This window comes from Ipomoea nil, unplaced genomic scaffold (genome assembly GCF_001879475.1).
Source record: "Ipomoea nil cultivar Tokyo-kokei standard unplaced genomic scaffold, Asagao_1.1 scaffold2783, whole genome shotgun sequence".
NCBI lineage: Eukaryota > Viridiplantae > Streptophyta > Magnoliopsida > Solanales > Convolvulaceae > Ipomoea > Ipomoea nil.
In genome coordinates, this window is record NW_017619211.1 from 12,750 (window position 1) to 34,302 (window position 21,553).

The following is a 21,553-nucleotide window of genomic DNA, read 5'->3' on the forward strand; positions in this document are numbered from 1 at the left end:
CAACTTTCCACCATCCTTAGTCACAGCCACGTGACGGTAGAATTCTTTCACAAAACTCAGGTAAGAGTTTGAAAGGGAATCAGGATCAAAGGCCTTACCTTCCAACACGAGGTAGTGGGCATTCACCCATTCCACTCTTCTCATCAAGTTAGTCCTTCTGGGCATGATTCTGAGATGACCCAAAGACTCAAAGTAGACCAAAACTCTTTTCTTTCTTCCAATATTCTTCTTCTTCTCTCTTTCGGCCTCGATTCCGACTGGGCGGCACGGCGAACATTCGGCGATGACAAGGCAGCTGATCGGCGATGGCGTCGGCTACTGGTGGCGTCGGGCGGCAGGTGGCGTCGACGGCGGAACTTGGCTACGACGGGAGGAAGGAGACCGACGGGTAGGGGAGGGGGGGGGGGGGTTTCTAGGTGGTTCACGGGTGGGAGAAAAATGGAGGGTTTGGGGAATTTTTGGAAATAAAATTGGAAGAAAGAAGGTTTTAATTTGGGGATTTTTGGGTAAAGTGAAAATGATAGGTTAAATGGAATTTAAATGGGATAAGGTTTAAGAAATACAATTGGTTCAAGTGGTTCAAAGGATGGGTTGGTTACTTGTACACTCGGGTTTGAACTAGGTGGCTACAAATTAAAACTTTCTTGGTCTTTTTAGGCTACAAATGAAAGGATTTCTATGGTTTGTCTATTATAAATTCGAAGGGTACTCAATTAAATTTAGATGACCCAAAAGAAAGAGGTTGAGTTAAAAGAGCATATATGCAAGGCTACGTAATTAACACAAGGACAATCCACTCAGAAATAAACAATCAACTCGCGAAAGAAACTCACTTGAAAAGCGAAAAAGGATCACATACCAAGGAATTAAGGCAAGAAAGGAAAGGCACACTCTCAAGATAAAGATAGGCTGAGAAAAAGGTTACCTGCCATCTCTTCTTCAACCAACCCCTCCGACTCAGCTTGGGACCGACCCATCACAAACACTCGACCCGAAGGTCTAGCTCCAGTTGCTCCTCGGCTTGAACTTCCTCCCGAAGTTCCACCGGATCCCGAGCTAGGTGGCAAGGCTCTTTGATTAGCTTGAAGAGGGCATGCGAAAGCCTTGTGACGTCTTTCCCCGCACTTGAAACATCAAAGTGCAAGTCCTTGGCAACCCTTTCCCACATGCTCCTTTCCACATTTTCTGCATGCGAACGTCTTAGCTTGATCTCCAGACTCTACTCGGGTTGATCCTTGAGGTGGGGAAGGTGCTGTCCTGGCTCGGAAGTCTTGCCTAGGCTTCTTGAAGTTGTGGGGTCCACCGATTTCGTTCCTCTTCTTAGCGAGCTCAAATGACCCTCGATGCAGCTGTTGTACCCGGTATAAGTCTGCAACACTCAGATAAGCCTCCTTCAAGGTCCTCGGCTTGCTCATGGTCAATGCCTTTCGAGCCTCATAGTTGAGTCCAGTCACGAACTTCTCCACCTTCGCAAGCTCGGTGGGGACTAGCATCCTAGAGAAACGAGCGAGCTCCAAGAAGCGCTTGTGGTACTCCACCACAGACGATGAACCCTGCTGGAGGTGTAGAAACTCCTCGTACATAGCAGCTCGGACATGTGCCGGATAAAACCACTCTCTCATCCGGTCCTTTAAGGTTGTCCAGTCGAAGTCGGGCTCCTCTAGGCATGCGGGTCCCTCGTGCACCCACCAGAGATCAGCTTCATGACTGAAGTATAAGGATGCCAACTCCACTCTACGCTCTTCAGGGCACCCTACGATGGAGAAGATCTTGTCAAAGGTTCGGATCCATTCCTCGAGCATGACGGGGTCCTCCTCCCCGGCGAACATCGGTGGTCTATGGCCCGAGACTAGACGTCCCACATCCCGATGTCCGGCAGGCTGTGGCGGCGGAGTAGGATAGTTGTTGTGCAAAAGGTCTTTGCTCAAGGTTTGCATGGTCTGCGTGAGATGTTGCAAGTTCTGAGCCAACTGCTCGTTGGTTGGTGTCTCGGGTGTATGAGCGCGTTGACGAGGTCGTGCCATGACAAAGCTTCCACAACAACAACACGGTTACGGTAGGCACAAACAAACAACGAACCCTTACCTGGCGCTAACTAAAAGAACACTAAGCTAAGCAGAAACAACAAAGCAAACAGGATAAACGGTAAACGACACACAGCTCACCACGCGTTCTAAAAGTCCTAAGTCCTAAACTCTTAGATAATTAAGGTCACCTTAGGGTCTCAAATCACACTTAACTTCTTAAAGGTCCAGATTCTAACATCCTAGGCTCAAACCTAGGCTCTGATACCAACTGTAGCACCCCCAATTTTCACGACAATTTAAAAACTTAAAAGCATAACACAAGGTAACAAACAGGTAGCATAAAACTTAAACAACAGCGGAAGACTTTAATTAAAAATGGGAAGTGCTATGCCACATCCACATCAAAGCGGATGCACAGGCTAAGTCTAACAAACGTACAAGTCATGTTCATAACAATCCATGGCTCACAGGCCCAAAACTCTAACTAAACAGTCAAAGGGAGCTACACTATTTAACAACAGCTAGCGCGCACTCCAAAACCTACTCAAGACCTGTAAAGCAACATAAAGAAAGGGGACGACGCCCGGTCAGCGAATATTGCTGGTAACCCATCAATACGCGTTAAATAACATATATAGATAGTATAAATCAAAACCATTTTTGAAACAGAATACGGTATATATCAGTTTAAAAGTCATATAGAAAAGTCAACTGCAAAGACTCTATCTCACTCTCAAAGGAACAAGGGGAAATCAACATCCCATGACAACCACAAGACAAGAACAATATCAGTAAACAATACAACTCGAGATGTATTCTACTAATCACAAAGTAGAATACATCAAGACATGCTCAATAGCAAAGATACACATACACACATTGGCAACTACATGCCACAGTGACAACTACATGTCACGAAACACAAATCCAAGTTCCAACCTTATGCCCTGTTCCAACCTTATGGCTACCCCCGGCCTTATTGCAATTCCAACCATTACCTCCTGGTGTCATCCTGTACTTCTGAGTCCAACCTTATACCGCTAGGGACTGTCGTCCCCCCTCCAACATAGCCTCCAACATACCACCTATTCATGAGTATACGAGGGTACTTTTCATTTCAATCACACAGCCTCCAACATATGAGCCTACGCTCAGGTCACACTACCAATTTCAATCATGGCCACACGAGGACCACATCAGTACCTTGGAGATTAAGGCCCCATAAACCTTAATCGTGCAATCAAGGTACCACAAGTACACACGTTTTCATCACAGGAATCAATCAATGGATCACAACAAGGATATGAAACCTTACTTAACAAGGAAGGATTACAATCTGACATCAACGATGGTCAACACAAGTTGCCAACCTCAATAGGAAAGAACAAACCCAACACACTATAATTTCAACATCACACTAGCATGCTTATCAAACGGGAAAACCAAAAGTAGTTCCATAGAACATACAAGACTCATGATAGTCCAAGGAATCACAAAGTTGGACACTTAGTGTAACACCCCGTGTTACGACCCCTAAACCTAATTAATTAATTAATTACTCAGCCCAAAAAGGGAGTTAAAATCCATTAATTAGCTAAAAGGGGGTCCACCATAGTCCGTGGGCCCTTATCCCTAAAGCCAATCCCTTAGTCCTATAGGAAATAGAATTAGCAAATCCATACCACTTAGACCCTAATTGGGACTCTTAGATATATAAATAGGGACATAGGAGGCACCTAGAACTCACACCACACAAGAATTCCCCAAGAATTCCCATAGGAGAAATCAAGAAAGAAGAAATCTTAAAGAAAAACCCTTCATAGCCAAGGAAATTAAATAAGGCTAAGAGGTAACCCATGTCTTAACAAAACCTATTTTCCTTGCTATAATCTCCTTCTTTGGCTCTCTCTATATGATTGTGTCTTGATGAATTCCTTTATGTTATTCTTGATATAGTCCTATTGATTGATGTGATGATTTTATGTGTGATCTTGATGATCTTGATGTTAAAAAGAGGTTCTTGATATGTATGTGATGATTCTTGATAAATCTTAATGTTTCTTGATGATAGAGATAAAATATGATTTTGATGATTTGGATGGGATTAGAGCCCTAGGTTGGATTGGGAATTTGTATTGAGATGTTCTTGATTTATATTTGGGTGGGGATTCGCATGTTCGGGTGTTGTTTATGTTTAGAAGTCATGTTAGGATGTGCTCAATATGATTCTTGCTTTTGATCCATTAATTGCCTACGTGGTGCCGTTATTTGCGTTTAAAAGTGTCTAAGCATGGTTTCGGGTTCCACGGAGGATCTCGGGTCGTTTGTTGTGTTAAGGAGTCAGTGGGGGGTAGGTGGCGGTAGGGGAACCCACCACCTACCCGCTGCCCCAAAGAGCATCACCGGCAGCGGGTAACGGCGGGCAGGCGACTGCCCGCCGGGCACCCGCTGCCCGGAAACTCGTCGCTGACGGGCAGCCGGCGGGTGGCCCTCCACCCACCGGCTTCCCGCTGGTTTGTCACCCACCCCAGGTCTTTGGCATCCCCGTTTGACGTTCCCCATTCCCCGTGGTGTCCCAACGGACCCCGTTTGTCGTGCTTGAGTCTAGTTTGATGTTTCGGGTGCCATTCGTAGGATAGAAGAGTCTTAGGAATTGCATGCTAGTGAATCGGTAACCCGTTGGCCTAGGAGGAAAATGCATGAACCCCTTAGGACTACTCTTAGTATGTGAGTGATCACACGTAAGTTTATTTATACGTCTCCCCCTTCCCAATGTGCTATTACGTGCTACAATGTGTTATGTGATGCATGATTCCCCAATTTGGTTGCGATCAATTGGGTGTTCCTGAGCTTCGGTTCAGAAGTTGGCTGCGGTCAAATTGGTTATGAGCTGCGGTTCATTCTCCTGGCCGCGGTCAGTGATTCACTTCTTGGGCTGCGGTCCACATGGGCCTAGTTTGCTATGACCCACCGACTGGACGCGCCAGGCGGTGTGTGTGACACCCCAAAAATCCACACTCCAATCCATGAATTAATTGAGTAATTAATTCTAATTCTTTTGAGGAATTGATTCCTAAAATCCTGATTTTTAATACTCAAGGACTAGTATTTGACTAGTCAATCTTTAAGTTGTGTTGTACCTTGTGCTTAGAGAGGAGTTCCCTTGTTCCTTACACTTTCTAAGGGTTAGTAAGGGTATCCTTGTCTTTTCACCAAGAGTTAGTATTGTATCCTAACCTAGAAGACTTCTTCATTTCATTCCTTACAATTCCTAGAAAATATCTCTACCATCTCTCTAGAAAAGAAGTGTAGCCTATTCTCCAAGCCAAGTTGAGACCCTTGTCAAGATTCCAAGTTTTGCTTCCAAGATTCAACCTTTCACATATTTGGGCATCTAGGAGGGTAAGATCTAAGCTTGTCTAGTCTTTTTGGTTCCATCTTAGTTGTCTTTTTCTTAAAGGTAGGATCTTTATGATCTTTTGGTTTGATCTTGAAGTGGGTTTGAGAAGTGAGCCTAGTGGAGAGCTTGTTGTGGTGTAAAGAGAAGTCTTTTGGTCTTCAAGAGGTAACCCATGCTCTACAAAACCTATTTTGCTTACCTATATGTGATTTCTTAGATTCTACTTGTGTTTTGCTATGAAATGTGAGGGTTTATGCATTTATCTTGTGATATTGCATATCTAGAGCTTGTGTTTAGGGTTCCTTTGTGCCATTGCTTGGCATTTTCCATGGTTCAAGTCATTTTGTTGTGTTTGGTGAGATTTTGCATGTTTTGGACTTAAGTTTGTGTTTGGAGAAGAAAATCCCCAAAGGGATTGTTTTACACAAGTGCATGTACCCGCGGGCGGAACGGCGGGGAGAGCCCTACCCGCCACCCACCCGCAGGTACATAGGAATGTGGGTGTTGTACCCGCGGGCAGAACTACGGGTAGGGGCGTACCCGTGGGTCCACCCGCGGGGAACACGATGGAGTTCGTTCGAGATTTGTTCCCCGTGATTTGTTTGTCTTGGTATTTGGTCTTTTGACTTCCCGTTGTTCTTTTATGGAACTATTTGAGTATCTTCTTGATGTTTCGTATGTCTAGAACTATATGGTAGGTATCCATGTAGGACTTTGGTGTCTTGAATCGTGCTAAGTGTTCAACATTGTGTTTCGTTGGACCAAGAGGTGTCTTGTGTATTCCTCGGAACTATCTTGAGTTTCCCCGTTGTTAAGCATGCTAGTTTGTTGTCTTAATGCTAGTGTGTGTGTGGTTTGTACCTTCCGATTGGTTGATGATAACTTGTGTTATCCATCGTTGTTGTTGTTGGGCTGTGACCCGTTCCTTGATTGAGTGTGTTTCATACATTCATTGCAATCCTTTGATTGATTCCTGTTGAGGTGTGGCGTGTGTGGCTTTACCTGGATTGCAGGATTAGTGGTATGGGACACTAGTCACCAAGGTATTGCAGCGGTCCTCGTGGTGGCCGTGACGTGATTATAGAGTTATAGCCTGAGTGATGGGTCCACGTGATTGGGGGATAACATGTGTTATCCGGGCATGTGTTGTCGTGATTGGTGGTGGTTCGTTGGTGGTTATAGGTGGGGGACGACGGTCTAGGCGAAATAAGGTTGGACTTGGCTGTACAGGGGATCCTGGAGGTAATGGTTGGAAAGAAGATACAAGGTTGGGGGTAGCCATAAGGTTGGAACAGGGCATAAGGAAGGCATACCAACTCGCGATGGGTGATGTTGCGAGGGCTTGTAAAGCCGGCGTTGTGTGATCTTCTCTCGTGACGGGTGTAGTCACGGAGGCTTGTGTTGTTTTGGCATGTGTTGTCGTTGGGTGAGTCTTTATCCTTGTGTCTGGTTAACCTTTGTGGTTTAGGATGTGTTCCCGTGTGGTCTTGAGTGTGATGAGTCTTGTGATGAGTATGTATATATATATATATATATATATATATATATATATATATATATGTATGCATATATATATATATATGTATGTATATGTATATATATGTATTCCTTTTCGAAAATGGTTTTTATATCTTATATCTACCTATTTATGATACTTAACGGTATTGGTGGGTTACCAGCATTATTCGCTGACCGGGCGTCGTCCCAATGTTTATCTTTGTTTCTTTCTGGTGATGTTTAGACGAGAGCGATGTCTAGAGCCTGGTAGCTTAGCACCTTTGTGTTTTTGTGGCCTGTGCGCCAATGTTTTTAGACTGTTTTAGATTGATGTATTGGGATAGTATTATACACTTGCAGATTGTTGCCTTAGTGTTACCTAGTGTGGTATACGTGGCATAACACCCCTTTTTGGATTTCTTTTATCCAGTTTCCGTTTATCTTCGGTTGTGCTAGTTTTGTTGTTAATCTTCTTGTGTTAGGACTTCAATTGGGCCTTGTTTTTTGGGGGGGTGTTACAGTTGGCATCAGAGCCTAGGTTTTGAGCCTAGGATGAGTTAAGTCTAGACTTTCTGAGTGGTTAAGTGCGTTTTGAGACCTCTAAGCGACCTTAAGAAGCTAAGTGTTAGGCTTAGGACTCTAGGTTGCGCGGTGAGATGTATGTTGCTTTCTGTCTTGCTTCTTTGCTCTTTTGGTAACCTCGTTGTTGTAGCAGAAGTCTGTGATGCCTCCTCGCCAGCGAACCTCAGTGTTTGAAGATGTGGGTGAAGTGGTTAAGAAATCTCGGTTGGCCGAACCTAGCAGTGCCTCTGGGGTAATTGAGCGGTGGATCCGGAGTGGTACGTCCACAAGAGTAAGTCCTAGTGCAGCTACCTTGCCAGCACATCGTGATGTAAGAGAGTATGGGAGGATAGAGGTTCATCATCCGACGGTAGGGTCATCTCAAGAGAGGGTGCTCACCTTAAATGAAGTTCGAACAAGTGACAGTGATGTAGTAGTGGGAAACTTCCTTGTGCAATCCGTGCCAGCAACAGTCTTGTTTGATTCAGGGGCGTCTAACTCGTTTATATCACCCGGCCTCGTGAAGAAGTTGCGCTTATCTAGGGGCACTGGGGTGAGGTTTAACGTGAAGGTAGCGTCGGGAGAAGTTAGGATGTGTGACCGTCTTTTTGAGGGCATCAAGATTTGTATCAAAGTTGAAGAGTTTCCTAGTGATCTAATCCAGTACGACTTGGACGGGATAGATGTGGTCCTAGGTATGGACTGGTTGGGGCGGTTTAGAGCCCAAATTCTGTGCAAGGATCAGAAGGTAGTACTACGAGGACCTAGCGGGAAAAGAGTGTCATACCGTGGAAGGATGGAAGAACCCGGAATTAAGCTAGTGTCTATGGTGAAGATGAAGAGGTATATGGACAAGGGCAATGAAGTGTACCTGTGCTCAGTCGAGAACTTGAAGGCAAAATGAGAGGTAGCTCAATCTATTCCCGTAGTCTGTGAGTTTCTTGATGTTTTTCCCGAAGAAATACCGGGTATGCCGCCTGCTAGGGAAGTGGAATTTTCAGTGGATCTTATGCCGGGCACTGCACCCATCTCTAAAGCCCCGTATCGTTTGGCTCCGCCTGAAATGCAAGAGTTGAAGGCTCAATTGCAAGAACTCCTCAACAAGGGTTATATCCGGCCAAGTACATCGCCTTGGGGAGCTCCGGTGTTGTTTGTAAAGAAGAAGGGCGGGAGTATGAGGTTGTGTATCGACTACCGGGAACTGAATCAAGTTACCATCAAGAACAAATACCCTCTTCCAAGAATTGATGACTTGTTTGATCAACTCCGTGGCGCAAGAGTGTTTTCCAAAGTTGACTTGAGGTCAGGATACCATCAGATAAAGGTAGCAGACAAGGACATTCCTAAGACTGCGTTTCGGACTCGGTACGGTCACTACGAGTTTACAGTTATGCCGTTTTGGATGACTAATGCCCCTGCAGTTTTTATGGATCTGATGAACAGAGTGTTCAAACCCCACCTCGACGATTTTGTGATTGTATTTATCGACGATATCTTGGTTTATTCGAAAGATAAGAGAGAGCATGTTGGACATCTTCGGACAGTACTTCAGATCTTGAGGGAGAAACAGTTGTATGCCAAGTTCTCTAAGTGCGAATTTTGGAAAGACAGTGTGACGTTTCTAGGCCACGTGATTGATAGTATAGGGATTTCTGTGGATCCGGACAAGATACGGGCAGTGAAGGAATGGATTGCACCTTCATTGGTGTCGGAAGTAAGAAGTTTTCTTGGGTTAGTAGGTTATTATCGAAGGTTTATTTTGGATTTCGCCAAGGTGGCTCAACCTTTGACTAGGTTGTTGAGGATAGAAGTGCCTTTTGTTTGGGATCAAGCTTGTGAATCAGCATTTCGAGATTTGAAAGAGAGGCTCACGACTGCACCAGTCTTAATATTGCCATCAGGAATGGAAGGGTTTGAGGTATACAGCGATGCGTCCAAGAAAGGACTAGGTTGTGTGTTGATGCAAAATGGGAGAGTGATTGCTTACGCCTCACGTCAGCTCAAAGTTCACGAAGCAAATTACCCTACGCACGATTTGGAATTGGCCGCTGTGGTGTTTGCTTTGAAAATTTGGAGGCATTATCTATATGGGGTGCGTTGTAAGATCTTCACGGATCACAAGAGTCTCAAATATATCTTCACCCAAAAGGATCTCAATATGCGGCAACGAAGGTGGTTAGAACTCATCAAGGACTATGAGTTAGATATTCAGTATCATGAAGGAAAAGCTAATGTAGTGGCGGACGCCTTAAGTCGGAAATCGAAGCATACCGCTAGCTCTATTTGGGTGGTGGCGGATGAGCTTTGTAAGGAACTTCAACGGATGAGCTTGGAAGTGGTGGAAAAGGGAGGTGTGGAGGCAGAAGTTTGTTGCTATAACTTAAGGATTGTACCTACATTTTTGGGGGAAATTAAGGATGAGCAACAAAAGGATGCGTTTCTGACCAAGGTAAGAGATGACCTAGCTACAGGAAAAGGGGGATCGTTTGAGTTATCTGCGGATGGGGTGTTGAGGTACAAAATCCGTGTATGCATACCCGCGTCATGTGATCAGTGGAAGCGGCAGATTTTGGAAGAGGGTCATAACACACCCTATTCGGTTCACCCCGGAGGAGACAAGTTATACAAGGACGTGAAGGGCTTCTTCTGGTGGCCTAATATGAAGAAGGAAGTTGCAGAGTTTGTTGGGAAATGCCTTAACTGTCAGAAAGTAAAAGCGGGGCGTTGTAAGGTAAAGGGGTTGGTACAACCATTAGAAGTTCCACAAGGGAAGTGGGATTCTATATCTATGGATTTCGTGGGAGGACTACCGACGACCCGTTCGGGTAAGGACAAAATCTGGGTGATAGTTGATCGTTTGACCAAGATTGCCCGCCTCATTGCAATGAAGGAGACCTGGACAATGACACAGTTGGCTCAAGCCTATGTCAACCAAGTGGTAAAGTATCATGGAGTTCCGAGGGATATTGTCTCCGATAGAGATTCAAGGTTCTTGTCTCAATTTTGGAAATCCTTGCAATCAGCCCTTGGAACCAAGCTAAGTCTCAGTACTGCTTTCCACCCAGCCACCGATGGACAAACAGAAAGGACTATACAGACTATCGATGATATGTTGAGAGCTTGTATGCTAGATTTTCAAGGATCTTGGGAGGACCATCTGGATTTGATAGAGTTCTCTTACAACAATAGTTATCATTCGAGTATTCACATGGCACCTTATGAAGCTCTCTATGGACAGAAGTGTCGCAGCCCGCTTTGTTGGGAGGATCTTGTTAATCCGATAGTGTTGGGGCCACAATACTTGTTGGACACATCCGAGAAATTTAAACAGATCCAAGAAAGGATGAAAGCGGCTCAGAATCCTCAAAAGTCTTATGCTGATATGGCTAGAAGACATGTGGAGTTTTCGGTTGGGGATAAGGTTTGGTTGAAAGTATCTCCCACCCGGGGAGTAATGCGGTTTGGAAAGAAAGGGAAGTTGAGCCCTAGGTTTATAGGCCCGTATGAAATCCTAGAGAGGATTGGGAGTTTGGCTTACCGTTTGGCGTTGCCTTTGGAGTTGGATAGAGTGCATAACGTGTTCCACGTATCGCAGCTTAAGAGATATGTTCACGATCCGGCTCATGTTTTACCACCAGAAGTGATACCGTTAGATGAAGATTTGTCTTACGAAGAAAGGCCGCTCAGAATTTTGGATTTCAAGACTCGGGACACTCGTAGGAAATCTGTTAAGATGGTGAAGGTTTGGTGGTCACACCATGGGGTTGAGGAAGCTACTTGGGAGCTGGAGGCATCGATGCGAGAGCGGTACCCTGAGTTGTTTGTGGAAGGTACCTCGTTTTCCTAGGTTGTTGTTTGCCTTGTGTGTTTGCTTGTTGTTGCTTGTTGCCTTGTTGTTTAGCTAGTGTGATAGTTGGTGTTCGGAGTTAGTTGTTGAGTTCTTGGTTGTTGGCTAGAAGTTGGTTGCTGTGTTGAGGTTAGAATTCTTAATGCTCAATCTATCCGTTCTTTTAACTCTTGACCAATCCTTGAATTCGTAATGTCTTCTTCTTTGCTTTGGAACCCTTGTGAGTACATTTGGAGTTTTGACCAAAAGAGTTGTTCTCGAAATTTCTTGTCACAATTTCGTTTCCTTGTTACCATTTTCTTTTAATTCGTTGTACCCAAGTTTCGGGGACGAAACTTCTTTGAAGGGGGAGAGGATGTGACACCCCAAAAATCCACACTCCAATCCATGAATTAATTGAGTAATTAATTCTAATTCTTTTGAGGAATTGATTCCTAAAATGCTGATTTTTAATACTCAAGGACTAGTATTTGACTAGTCAATTTTTAAGTTGTGTTGTACCTTGTGCTTAGAGAGGAGTTCCCTTGTTCCTTACACTTTCTAAGGGTTAGTAAGGGTATCCTTGTCTTCTCACCAAGAGTTAGTATTGTATCCTAACCTAGAAGACTTCTTCATTTCATTCCTTACAATTCCTAGAAAATATCTCTACCATCTCTCTAGAAAAGAAGTGTAGCTTATTCTCCAAGCCAAGTTGAGACCCTTGTCAAGATTCCAAGTTTTGCTTCCAAGATTCAACCTTTCAACTATTTGGGCATCTAGGAGGGTAAGATCTAAGCTTGTCTAATCTTTTTGGTTCCATCTTAGTTGTCTTTTTCTTAAAGGTAGTATCTTTATGATCTTTTGGTTTGATCTTGAAGTGGGTTTGAGAAGTGAGCCTAGTGGAGAGCTTGTTGTGGTGTAAAGAGAAGTCTTTTGGTCTTCAAGAGGTAACCCATGCTCTACAAAACCTATTTTGCTTACCTATATGTGATTTCTTGGATTCTACTTGTGTTTTGCTATGAAATGTGAGGGTTTATGCATTTATTGTAACACCCCGTGTTACGACCCCTAAAACCAATTAATCATTTAACCAATTATCCAAAGAAAGAAATAAATTACAATAATTAATTAAGGAAAAGGCCCACCATGGCCCGTGGGCCCTCACCCCTAAAACCCAACCCCTAGCCCTAGAAGGAATAGAATTAGCAAGCCTATAATATTAGTTCCTAATTAGGACTCCTAAATATATAAATAGGGGACTTAAGAGGCACCTAGAACCCCCCCACCACAATAATCCCTCACCACACAAGAAGTTCCAAGAATTCCCCTAGGAGAAATCAAGAAAGACGAAAGCTTCAAGAAAGACCCTTCATAGCCAAGGAATTAATTAAGGCTAAAACGTAACCCATGTCTCAACAAAACCTATTTTCATAGCTATGATTCCCCTCTTAGGATTTCCCCCATATTCTTGTGTGTCGATGATTCGTTATAATGATCTTGATAATTGGTGTTATGATTCCATGGGTGATCTTGATGATAAGAGGTTCTTGATGCTTATATGGTGTTCTTGATGTTCTTGATGATTATATGATGTTCTTGATGTTTATGTGATATTCTTACCGAATCTTGATATTAGAAGATGAATTGTGTTCTTGTTGATTTCAAAGTGATTAGAACTCTAGGTTGTATCGTGAAATACGTATGGTATTATTTTTGGTGTATTGGGTGGGAATTCGCATGTTTGGGTGTTGATTATGTTTAGAAAAGCATGATAGGTTATGTGCCGTATGTTTCTTGCGTTTGGATCCGTTAATTGGTCACGTGTCGTTGTCAATTGCGTTTAAAAGTGTCTGAGCATGGTTTCGGGTTCCACAAAGGTTCCTGGGACGTTTTTGTGATAAAAGAGTCAGTGGGGGGTAGGTGGGGGTAGGGGACCCGCCACCTACCCGCGGCCATTGTTGGCGTCACCGGCAGCGGGCAGCCGGCGGGCGGGCAGCTGCCCGCCGGGCACCCGCTGCCCGGAATCATCGTCGCCGGTGGGTGACCCCTCACCCACCGGCTACCAGCTGGAAAAATACCCAATTTGGGATTTTGGCTTCCCCGTTTGATGTTCCCCCGACCCCCGTGGTGTCCCAACGGACTCCATCTAACGTGCCTATGTCTAGTTTGATATTTCGGGTACTGTTCGTAGGTTGTATGGGTCTTATATATCGCATGCTAGTTGAATTGGTATCCCGTTGACCTAGGTAAGAGAAGTATGCACCCCTTAAGATTATTCTTTGTATGTGAAGGATCACGCATAGGTTTGGTTATACGTTTTCTCCCCCTTCCCAATGTGTTAATGTGGGTTGCATGTGCTTGCTATGTGTTATGTGTGCATGATACCCCAATCCGGTTGCGATCGGATTGGTTATTCCTGAGCTGCGGTTCAGAAGCTGGCTGCGGTAAGATTCACACTCTCGGGCTGCGGTGCACCGTTTAGTTGCGATCAAACGTTTTACATGAGCTGTGGTTCATATCCCTGGCTGCAGTCAGATGACTACTCTTGGGCTGCGGTCCACTGCTTGGTTGCGATCAAACATTATGATGAGCTGCGGTTCATCGGTCGGTTGCGATCGACCCCTCTGTGTTGCGATACGGGGCAGGGTGCTGCGGGGCCGTGTCAGAGCTATATGCGCTGACCCTCCTGTATGGGCATGCGATTGGTCCTGTGGCGCCAACAAAGTGTGCTATGTGATGAGATATGGATGGTTTGATGATATGATTGTTATGAAAGTGTGACCATAGGATACATGCTAGTAAACTGTATATGCTTGATTATGACTATTGGCTGTGCATATCTCTATCTGTCGAATTTATTCCCTACGCTTGTGAATTGTGCGTGCTTGATTATGACTGTTGGTTGTGCTTATCCCTATCTGTCGAGTCTATTCCCTGTTTTGAAAGCTAGAGTCTCTTAGGATATATCTTCATGCTTCGAAATGGTTTTTCGTATAACTATGTATATATCTGTATGTATTGTATTTCAACGCGTTGGAGTGGGCTACCAGCATCTCTCGCTGAACAGATATATTTGGCTTTCAGGCACAGAAGAGTAAACACTGGAGTGCGCTAGAATCGTGGAGCATAGAAATAGATAGTTTCCCTTTCGGCCTGCATGCCACGGTTATGCATTTACTTTGTTAAGGATATTAGTTAGTTAGCCTGTGCACCTGAGTTCTCTAGCTCAGGTGTGATATAGCACCCCGTACTCTTTATATTATGTTTGGGATTTAATGAGATTTTACCTTCTTTATATAAGTTTCAAAAGTTTCGAAAATCTGGTGTGTTACATTTATCTTGTGATATTGCATATCTAGAGCTTGTGTTTAGGGTTCCTTTGTGCCATTGCTTGGCATTTTCCATGGTTCAAGTCATTTTGTTGTGTTTGGTGAGATTTGGCATGTTTTGGACTTGAATTTGTGTTTGGAGAAGAAAATCCCCGAAGGGATTGTTTTACACAGGAGCATGTACCCGCGGGCGGAACGGCGGGGAGAGCCCTACCCGCCACCCACCCGCAGGTACATAGGAATGTGGGTGTTGTACCCGCAGGCAGAACCACGGTTAGGGGCCTACCCGTGGGTCCACCCGCGGGGAACACGATGGAGTTCGTTCGGGATTTGTTCCCCCTGATTTGTTTGTCTTGGTATTTGGTCTTTTGACATCCCGTTGTTCTTTTGTGGAACTATTTGAGTGTCTTCTTGATGTTTCGTATGTCTAGAACTATATGGTAGGTATCCATGTAGGACTTTGGTGTCCTGAATCGTGCTAAGTGTTCAAGATTGTGTTTCGTTGGACCAAGAAGTGTCTTGTGTATTCCTTAGAACTATCTTGAGTTTCCCCGTTGTTAAGCATGCTAGTTTGTTGTCTTAATGCTAGCGTGTGTGTGGTTTGTACCTTCCGATTGGTTGATAATAACTTGTGTTATCCATCGTTGTTGTCAATGAGCTGTGACCCGTTCCTTGATTGAGTGTGTTTCATACATTCATTGCAATCCTTTGATTGTTTCCTGTTGAGGTGTGGCGTGTGTGGCTTTACCTGGATTGCACGATTAGTGGTATGGGACACTAGTCACCAAGGTATTGCAGCGGTCCTCGTGGTGGCCGTGACGTGATTATGGAGTTGTGGCCTGAGAGATGGGTCCACGTGATTGGGAGATAACATGTGTTATCCGGGCATGTGTTGCCTTGATTGGTGGTGGTTCGTTGGTGGTTATAGGTGGGGGACGACGGTCCCGACAGAATAAGGTTGGACTTGGCTGTACAGGGGATCCTGGAGGTAATGGTTGGAAAGAAGATACAAGGTTGGGGGTAGCCATAAGGTTGGAATAGGGCATAAGGAAGGCATACCAACTCGCGATGGGTGATGTTGCGAGGGCTTGTAAAGCCGGCGTTGTGTGATCTTCTCTCGTGACGGGTGTAATCACGGAGGCTTGTGTTGTTTTGGCATGTGTTGCCGTTGGGTGAGTCTTTATCCTTGTGTGTGGTTAACCTTTGTGGTTTCGGATGTGTTCCCATGTGGTCTTGAGTGTGATGAGTCTTGTGTTGACTGTTGATCTTGGCTTTTTTCTTATACATATATATATATATATATATATGTATTCCGTTTCGAAAATAGTTTTTATATCTTATATCTACCTATTTATGATACTTAACGGTACTGGTGGGTTACCAACATTATTCACTGACCGGGCATCGTCCTAATTTTTATCTTTGTATCTTTCAGGTGATGTTTAGACGAGAGCGATGTCTAGAGCCTGGTAGCTTAGCACCTTTGTGTTTTTGTGGCCTGTGCGCCAATGTTTTTAGACTGTTTTAGATTGATGTATTGGGATAGTATTATACACTTGCAGATTGTTGACTTAGCGTTACCTAGTGTGGTATACGTGGCATAACACCCATTTTTGGATTTCTTTTTTCCAGTTTCCGTTTATCTTCCGCTGTGCTAGTTTTGTTGTTAATCTGCTTGTGTTAGGGCTTCAATTGGGCCTTGTTTTTGGGGGGGTGTTACAGTGTGTAAGGCCAATAAGCCCGAGGAAGGCTGTAGTCCACCGAATGAGCAATCAGGCGGTGTGTAGGGCAACGGCTGGCTGCAATCCACCGAGTGTATGGGTCAGCGGTTTGTAGGGTCGTAGTCTCCGAGGATCAACGCCCACCGAATGAATCACTCAGGCGGTGTGTAGGGCTTGATCTACTACGACCCACCGACTGAGTTCGTCAAGCGGTGTGTAGGATCGTAGTCCCCCCATGTAAAGAGGATCACAGTCCACCGACTGAGCGCGTCAGCGGTGTCTAGGGCTGTGGTCCGCCGTTGAGTTCGTCAGCGGGCTATAGGGTTGGTTGCGATCAACTCCCTTCATGCTGCGGTATGAGGTAGGGTGCTGCGGGGCCGTGTTAGTGCTATATGCACTAACCCTCATGTTCGGGGCATGCGATTGGTCCCGTGGCGCCACCAAAGTATGCTTGTGTGATAAGATGATGATTGAATGATGTTATGAATGATTGAAAGTAAACTGTGACTCTTGATGTGTGTTTGTTAGGATATATGCTAGTATCTTCATATGCCTGGTTATGACTATTATGCTTGCCCCTACTTGATTGAGTCTATTCTCGGTTTTAAAGCTAGAGTCTCCTAAGTATATATCTTCTTGCTTCAAAATGGTTTTCATATATCTATATATATATATATATATATATATATATATATATATATATATATATATATATATATATATATATATATATATATCTACCTACATTGTATTTCAACGCGTTGGAGTGTGTTACCAGCATTATTCGCTGAACAGATATATTTGGCTTTCAGGCACAGATGAGTAGACTCCGGAGCGCGCTAGAGATCCGAAGCGTAGATTAGTTAGTTTCCCTTTCGGCCTGCGTGCCATGATTATGTATTGCATTGAGGATAGTTAGTTAGTTAGCCTGTGCATCTGGGTTCTCCAGCTCAGATGTGGCATAGCACCCCGCACTCTTATGTTTGATTTTGGGAATTTTAATGAGAATTCACCTTTATTATATAAGTTTTAGAAGTTTTAAAATTTTGGGGTGTTACAGTTGGTATCAGAGCCTAAGTTTGACCCTAGGATAAGACTCTTAAGACCAGATTCTAGGACATTAGGCTTAAAACTCTAGGAGTTCAGGAACATAGGATTTAGGAATCATAGGACGCGCGGTGAGATTGTGAGACCCCTAAACTTTCCCTCACACTAATTCACACTCAATTTAAAGAACTACCCTTCGCTTATCACAACAAGGTAAGGGTACAACACTCTAACTCAACATTACTATAAACATTGGCTCTATAGATCAGCATCATGGCACCAAACAGAAGACAATCAAGGACTCCGGAACCCGCCACACACGACCCCCTGGCTCAAACCCTACAGCAACTAACCCAAGTCGCCCAAGCACTGAGCGACGTAGCTCTCCGCAACAACCGACCACCACCTCCTCCACCAAACACAAACTCAGAAGTCGCCCGACAAGTTTCAAATCATCGACCACCCACTTTCTCGGGAGACGAAGATCCCGCTATCCTTGAGGAATGGATTCGGACCTTCGATAAGATTCTGGGGTTGGTAGAGCCCAGAAGAACGTCGTGTAGAGGTAGCCTCATTCTACTTCGTACACGAGGCAGACCTTTGGTGGATCCACGAGGGACCCACTTACAGTCAGGAACCAGGATTCAACTGGGAAACCCTGAAAACACGACTGCGAGAACGATTCTACCCAGCACACGTAAGAGCATCTATGCACGAAGAGTTCCTCCACCTAAAACAAGGAACGACTACCGTCATGGAATACCATAAACGATTCCTCGAACTGGCGCACTTCGCGCTAGAACTAGTCCCCATGGAGGCAACCAAAATAGAAAGGTTTGTATCAGGCCTCAACTTCGAAGCTCGAAAAGCACTAGTAGTAAGCGGACCCCGGACCCTCAACGAGGCTTACTCCAGTGCCGCCAATCTCTATTGGATCCAAGTACTGCAACGTGGGGTTCAGGAACAGATTCGAAAAAGGAACACAGGAGGTGGAGCACCACCTTTAAAAAGAACGAGAAACGACGCTAACACGAGGCCAAACTATCCAGCTAACCAGAGGCCACCCCTAGGAAAAAACGAAGCTAATACAGGGAGCTTCCCTTGCCCAAAATGCAACAAAAGCCATAGAGGCAAGGACTACATGGGAAACCCCTGGCGATGCTTTAACCGTGGAGGAGAGGGACACAAGTCGTTCCAGTGCACTCGACCCTCGAACTCACGCCCTACATTCATGGGCCAACGCGGAGCCACTAACAACCAGGGGAATTACAGTGCCCCCGGAAAGGTGTTCGTCATGAGCCGCACACATGCTGAACTCGAGGACGAGGGCAACCTCGACAAAGGAAACATGGTTCCAGGAGACGAAGACCACGCAAGCCCACCAGAAGAAAACCAAGAAGATGAATTTTGTCTAGGATAACCGGCGAACCCCCTGTAAACACCCTCGTAGTAGAATTACTTGTTTAGATTAGCTACTTCGGAAATATTATAAATAAAGAAGCAAAATCAAAATAATTTAGCATAAAAGGGGCTAGATTACCCTGAAAACCCGCATCAACAACAAGAAGGACAAACCAAATCCTCTACCACTAGAAGACAAAAGAAGGAAAAAAGCCAAATAATACATAACAAAGGAGACCAATGTTACCAATGAGAATGGAACCTTAGACCTCTCATTCACATGACCAAACCCTTAACCACTAAACTATGAGTGTTTCTTAATACCTTAAGGGAACACTCCCTTCTTAAACCCCACCAAATCTCTAAAACCCACAAAAACCCCAAATCAAAAACCCTTCTTCCTCCTCCAAGAAAACACACATTTTCTCTCTCTCTTTCTTCACCTCCCATAAACCGCTGATGCCACCTTCACCTCTGCAACCTGCCGCCGCACCACCAACGACCGCCCAGAACACTCGCCGCTCCGCGCCCCGTCGACCAGACCACCACCACGAACGGCCGACGACGCCGCCAGCACTGCCCGGAGACCGCCCGTCGCTCGCCCACTGCCTCGCTACGCCCGCTGCTCGCCCGGCCAACACCCACTGCCAACCTCCTGCTCCGTCTAGGCCAACGCCCCCGCCATCAGCTCCGAGTCACCGCCGAAAACAGACCGCGCCGCCACCTCGTCGCCGGAAATTCCACCGGAGTCTCGCCAGAAAGAAGCATTACCGAAGAACACCACTTGGTGAAGTCTCGCAATGCCAAAGAAGCCCGTTGGTACACGAACCCCGGATTGGAACGACGCTGATTACACGGTAATCCGAGGTAAAGCCCTCGAACACGACTAATTCTCTCCGGAGTTGGTCGATATGCTTAAATTTCAAGGACTCTTGGACACGTATCTCACCATTAAAGGGGATACGCACCCTGAACTAGTGAAGGAGTTCTATCACCATTTAGTGGCCGTCAAACAAGGTGATAAAGTGGAGGTCACCGCTAAAGTCCGGGGCAAGGAGATAGTACTCTTCGAAGGCCGCTTGGCCAAACTCTTAAAACTCACCACCACGGGTGTGTCGGATTACGACCGGAAGGGATGGATCGGTACCCAAGGCACGGGATATATGGATTACCTCGGGTACCTACTAGGAAAGGAAGAAGGCTTCACCTCGGCCACCCGGCCAAACAGGAAGTGGCTAACCGTTGAACAAAAGATACTAGTCATGATTGTGACTGATAGTTTGTTACCCACAAACAACAAAAGCAAGGATGTGGGAAGTTTGGAGTGCACTTTTGCCTACTTCCTAAAGCACAAGATCAAGTTTAACCTACCGGCCCTTATGTTGAAACACATGGAGTTTTGCAAGACTAGAAACCGGCTTAGTCACCTTACGGGATGATCCTAAGTTGGATCATGGAGAAAAAGGGAGTGGACCTGAGCCACACAGAAATCAAACCCATAAGCGGCATGATTTTCAATGCCCAGAACCTCCGCCGCAATGATATCTACTACACCGAAGGGGGACAATACATCACCCTCGAGGAGATTTGCCTTAAATCCGAAGAGGAACAAAGGGAATTGGTTGATCAACTGGATATCTCCAACAAAAAGTTTAAACGGGCAATGCAAGAAGAGGATAGCGAGCCTAACCCACCGGCACCCGCACAAGCAAGGGGAAACCCAAGGAGCCAAAACGAAGAATCCACCAACGAGCGCATCCTCACACAGCTCACCAGGCAGAACCAAATTATGGACGAAGGGTTCTCGTCCCTAATCCACGCAACACGCGCTTTAGATCAGAGGGTGACAACAATCGAGACCATACTGGGCACTCGCGGGGCATCCAGCTCAGGAGCAGGAAACCAAGGTAGACCCGAACTTTCCAAGCACCACTTCACCAGAAATCCAATCTACCCCAGCAAAGACAACGCGCGGGGCCACATTTCCTAATCAGGAGGCCAAAATACGCGACGTCCAGGGGTGAAAGAATGGATCCACGCACCGGCTTCGGGGACGAAGCCTCTTGTAAGGGGGGGGGGTGTAACACCCCATGTTACGACCCCTAAATGAAATTAATTAATTAACTACTCTGCCCAAAAAGGGAGTTAAAATCCATTAATTAGCTAAAAGGGGGTCCACCATAGTCCATGGGCCCTTATCCCTAAAGCCAATCCCTTAGTCCTATAGGAAATAGAATTAGCAAATCCATACCACTTAGACCCTAATTGGGACTCTTAGATATATAAATAGGGACATAGGATGCACCTAGAACTCACACCACAATAACTTTCACCACACAAGAATTCCCCAAGAATTCCCATGGGAGAAATCAAGAAAGAAGAAATCTTAAAGAAAGACCTTCATAGCCAAGGAAATTAATTAAGGCTAAGAGGTAACCCATGTCTTAACAAAACCTATTTTCCTTGCTATAATCTCCTTCTTTGGCTCCCTCTATATGATTGTGTCTTGATGAATTCCTTTATGTTATTCTTGATATCGTCTTATTGATTGATGTGATGATTTTATGTGTGATCTTGATGATCTTGATGTTAAAAAGAGGTTCTTGATATTTATGTGATGATTCTTGATAAATCTTGATGTTTCTTGATGATAGAGATAAAATATGATTTTGATGATTTGGATGGGATTAGAGCCCTAGGTTCGATTGGGAATTTGTATTGAGATGTTCTTGATTTATATTTGG

At 45.0% G+C, this 21,553-nt stretch overlaps 1 protein-coding gene across 1 annotated transcript; it reads right to left on the reverse strand.

Annotated features, from left to right (window-relative positions):
- Positions 1-1,133: 1,133 nt before the first annotated feature.
- LOC109157527 lies at positions 1,134-2,024 on the reverse strand. The gene has a single exon (XM_019305383.1). The coding sequence runs from the start codon at positions 2,022-2,024 to the stop codon at positions 1,134-1,136; it is 891 nt and encodes a 296-aa protein (XP_019160928.1).
- Positions 2,025-21,553: the final 19,529 nt, after the last annotated feature.

Bases quoted from the DNA above. Each gene is read 5' to 3' on its own strand.
- LOC109157527 (XM_019305383.1), bottom strand. From the start codon at position 2,024: ATGGCACGACCTCGTCAACGCGCTCATACACCCGAGACACCAACCAAC.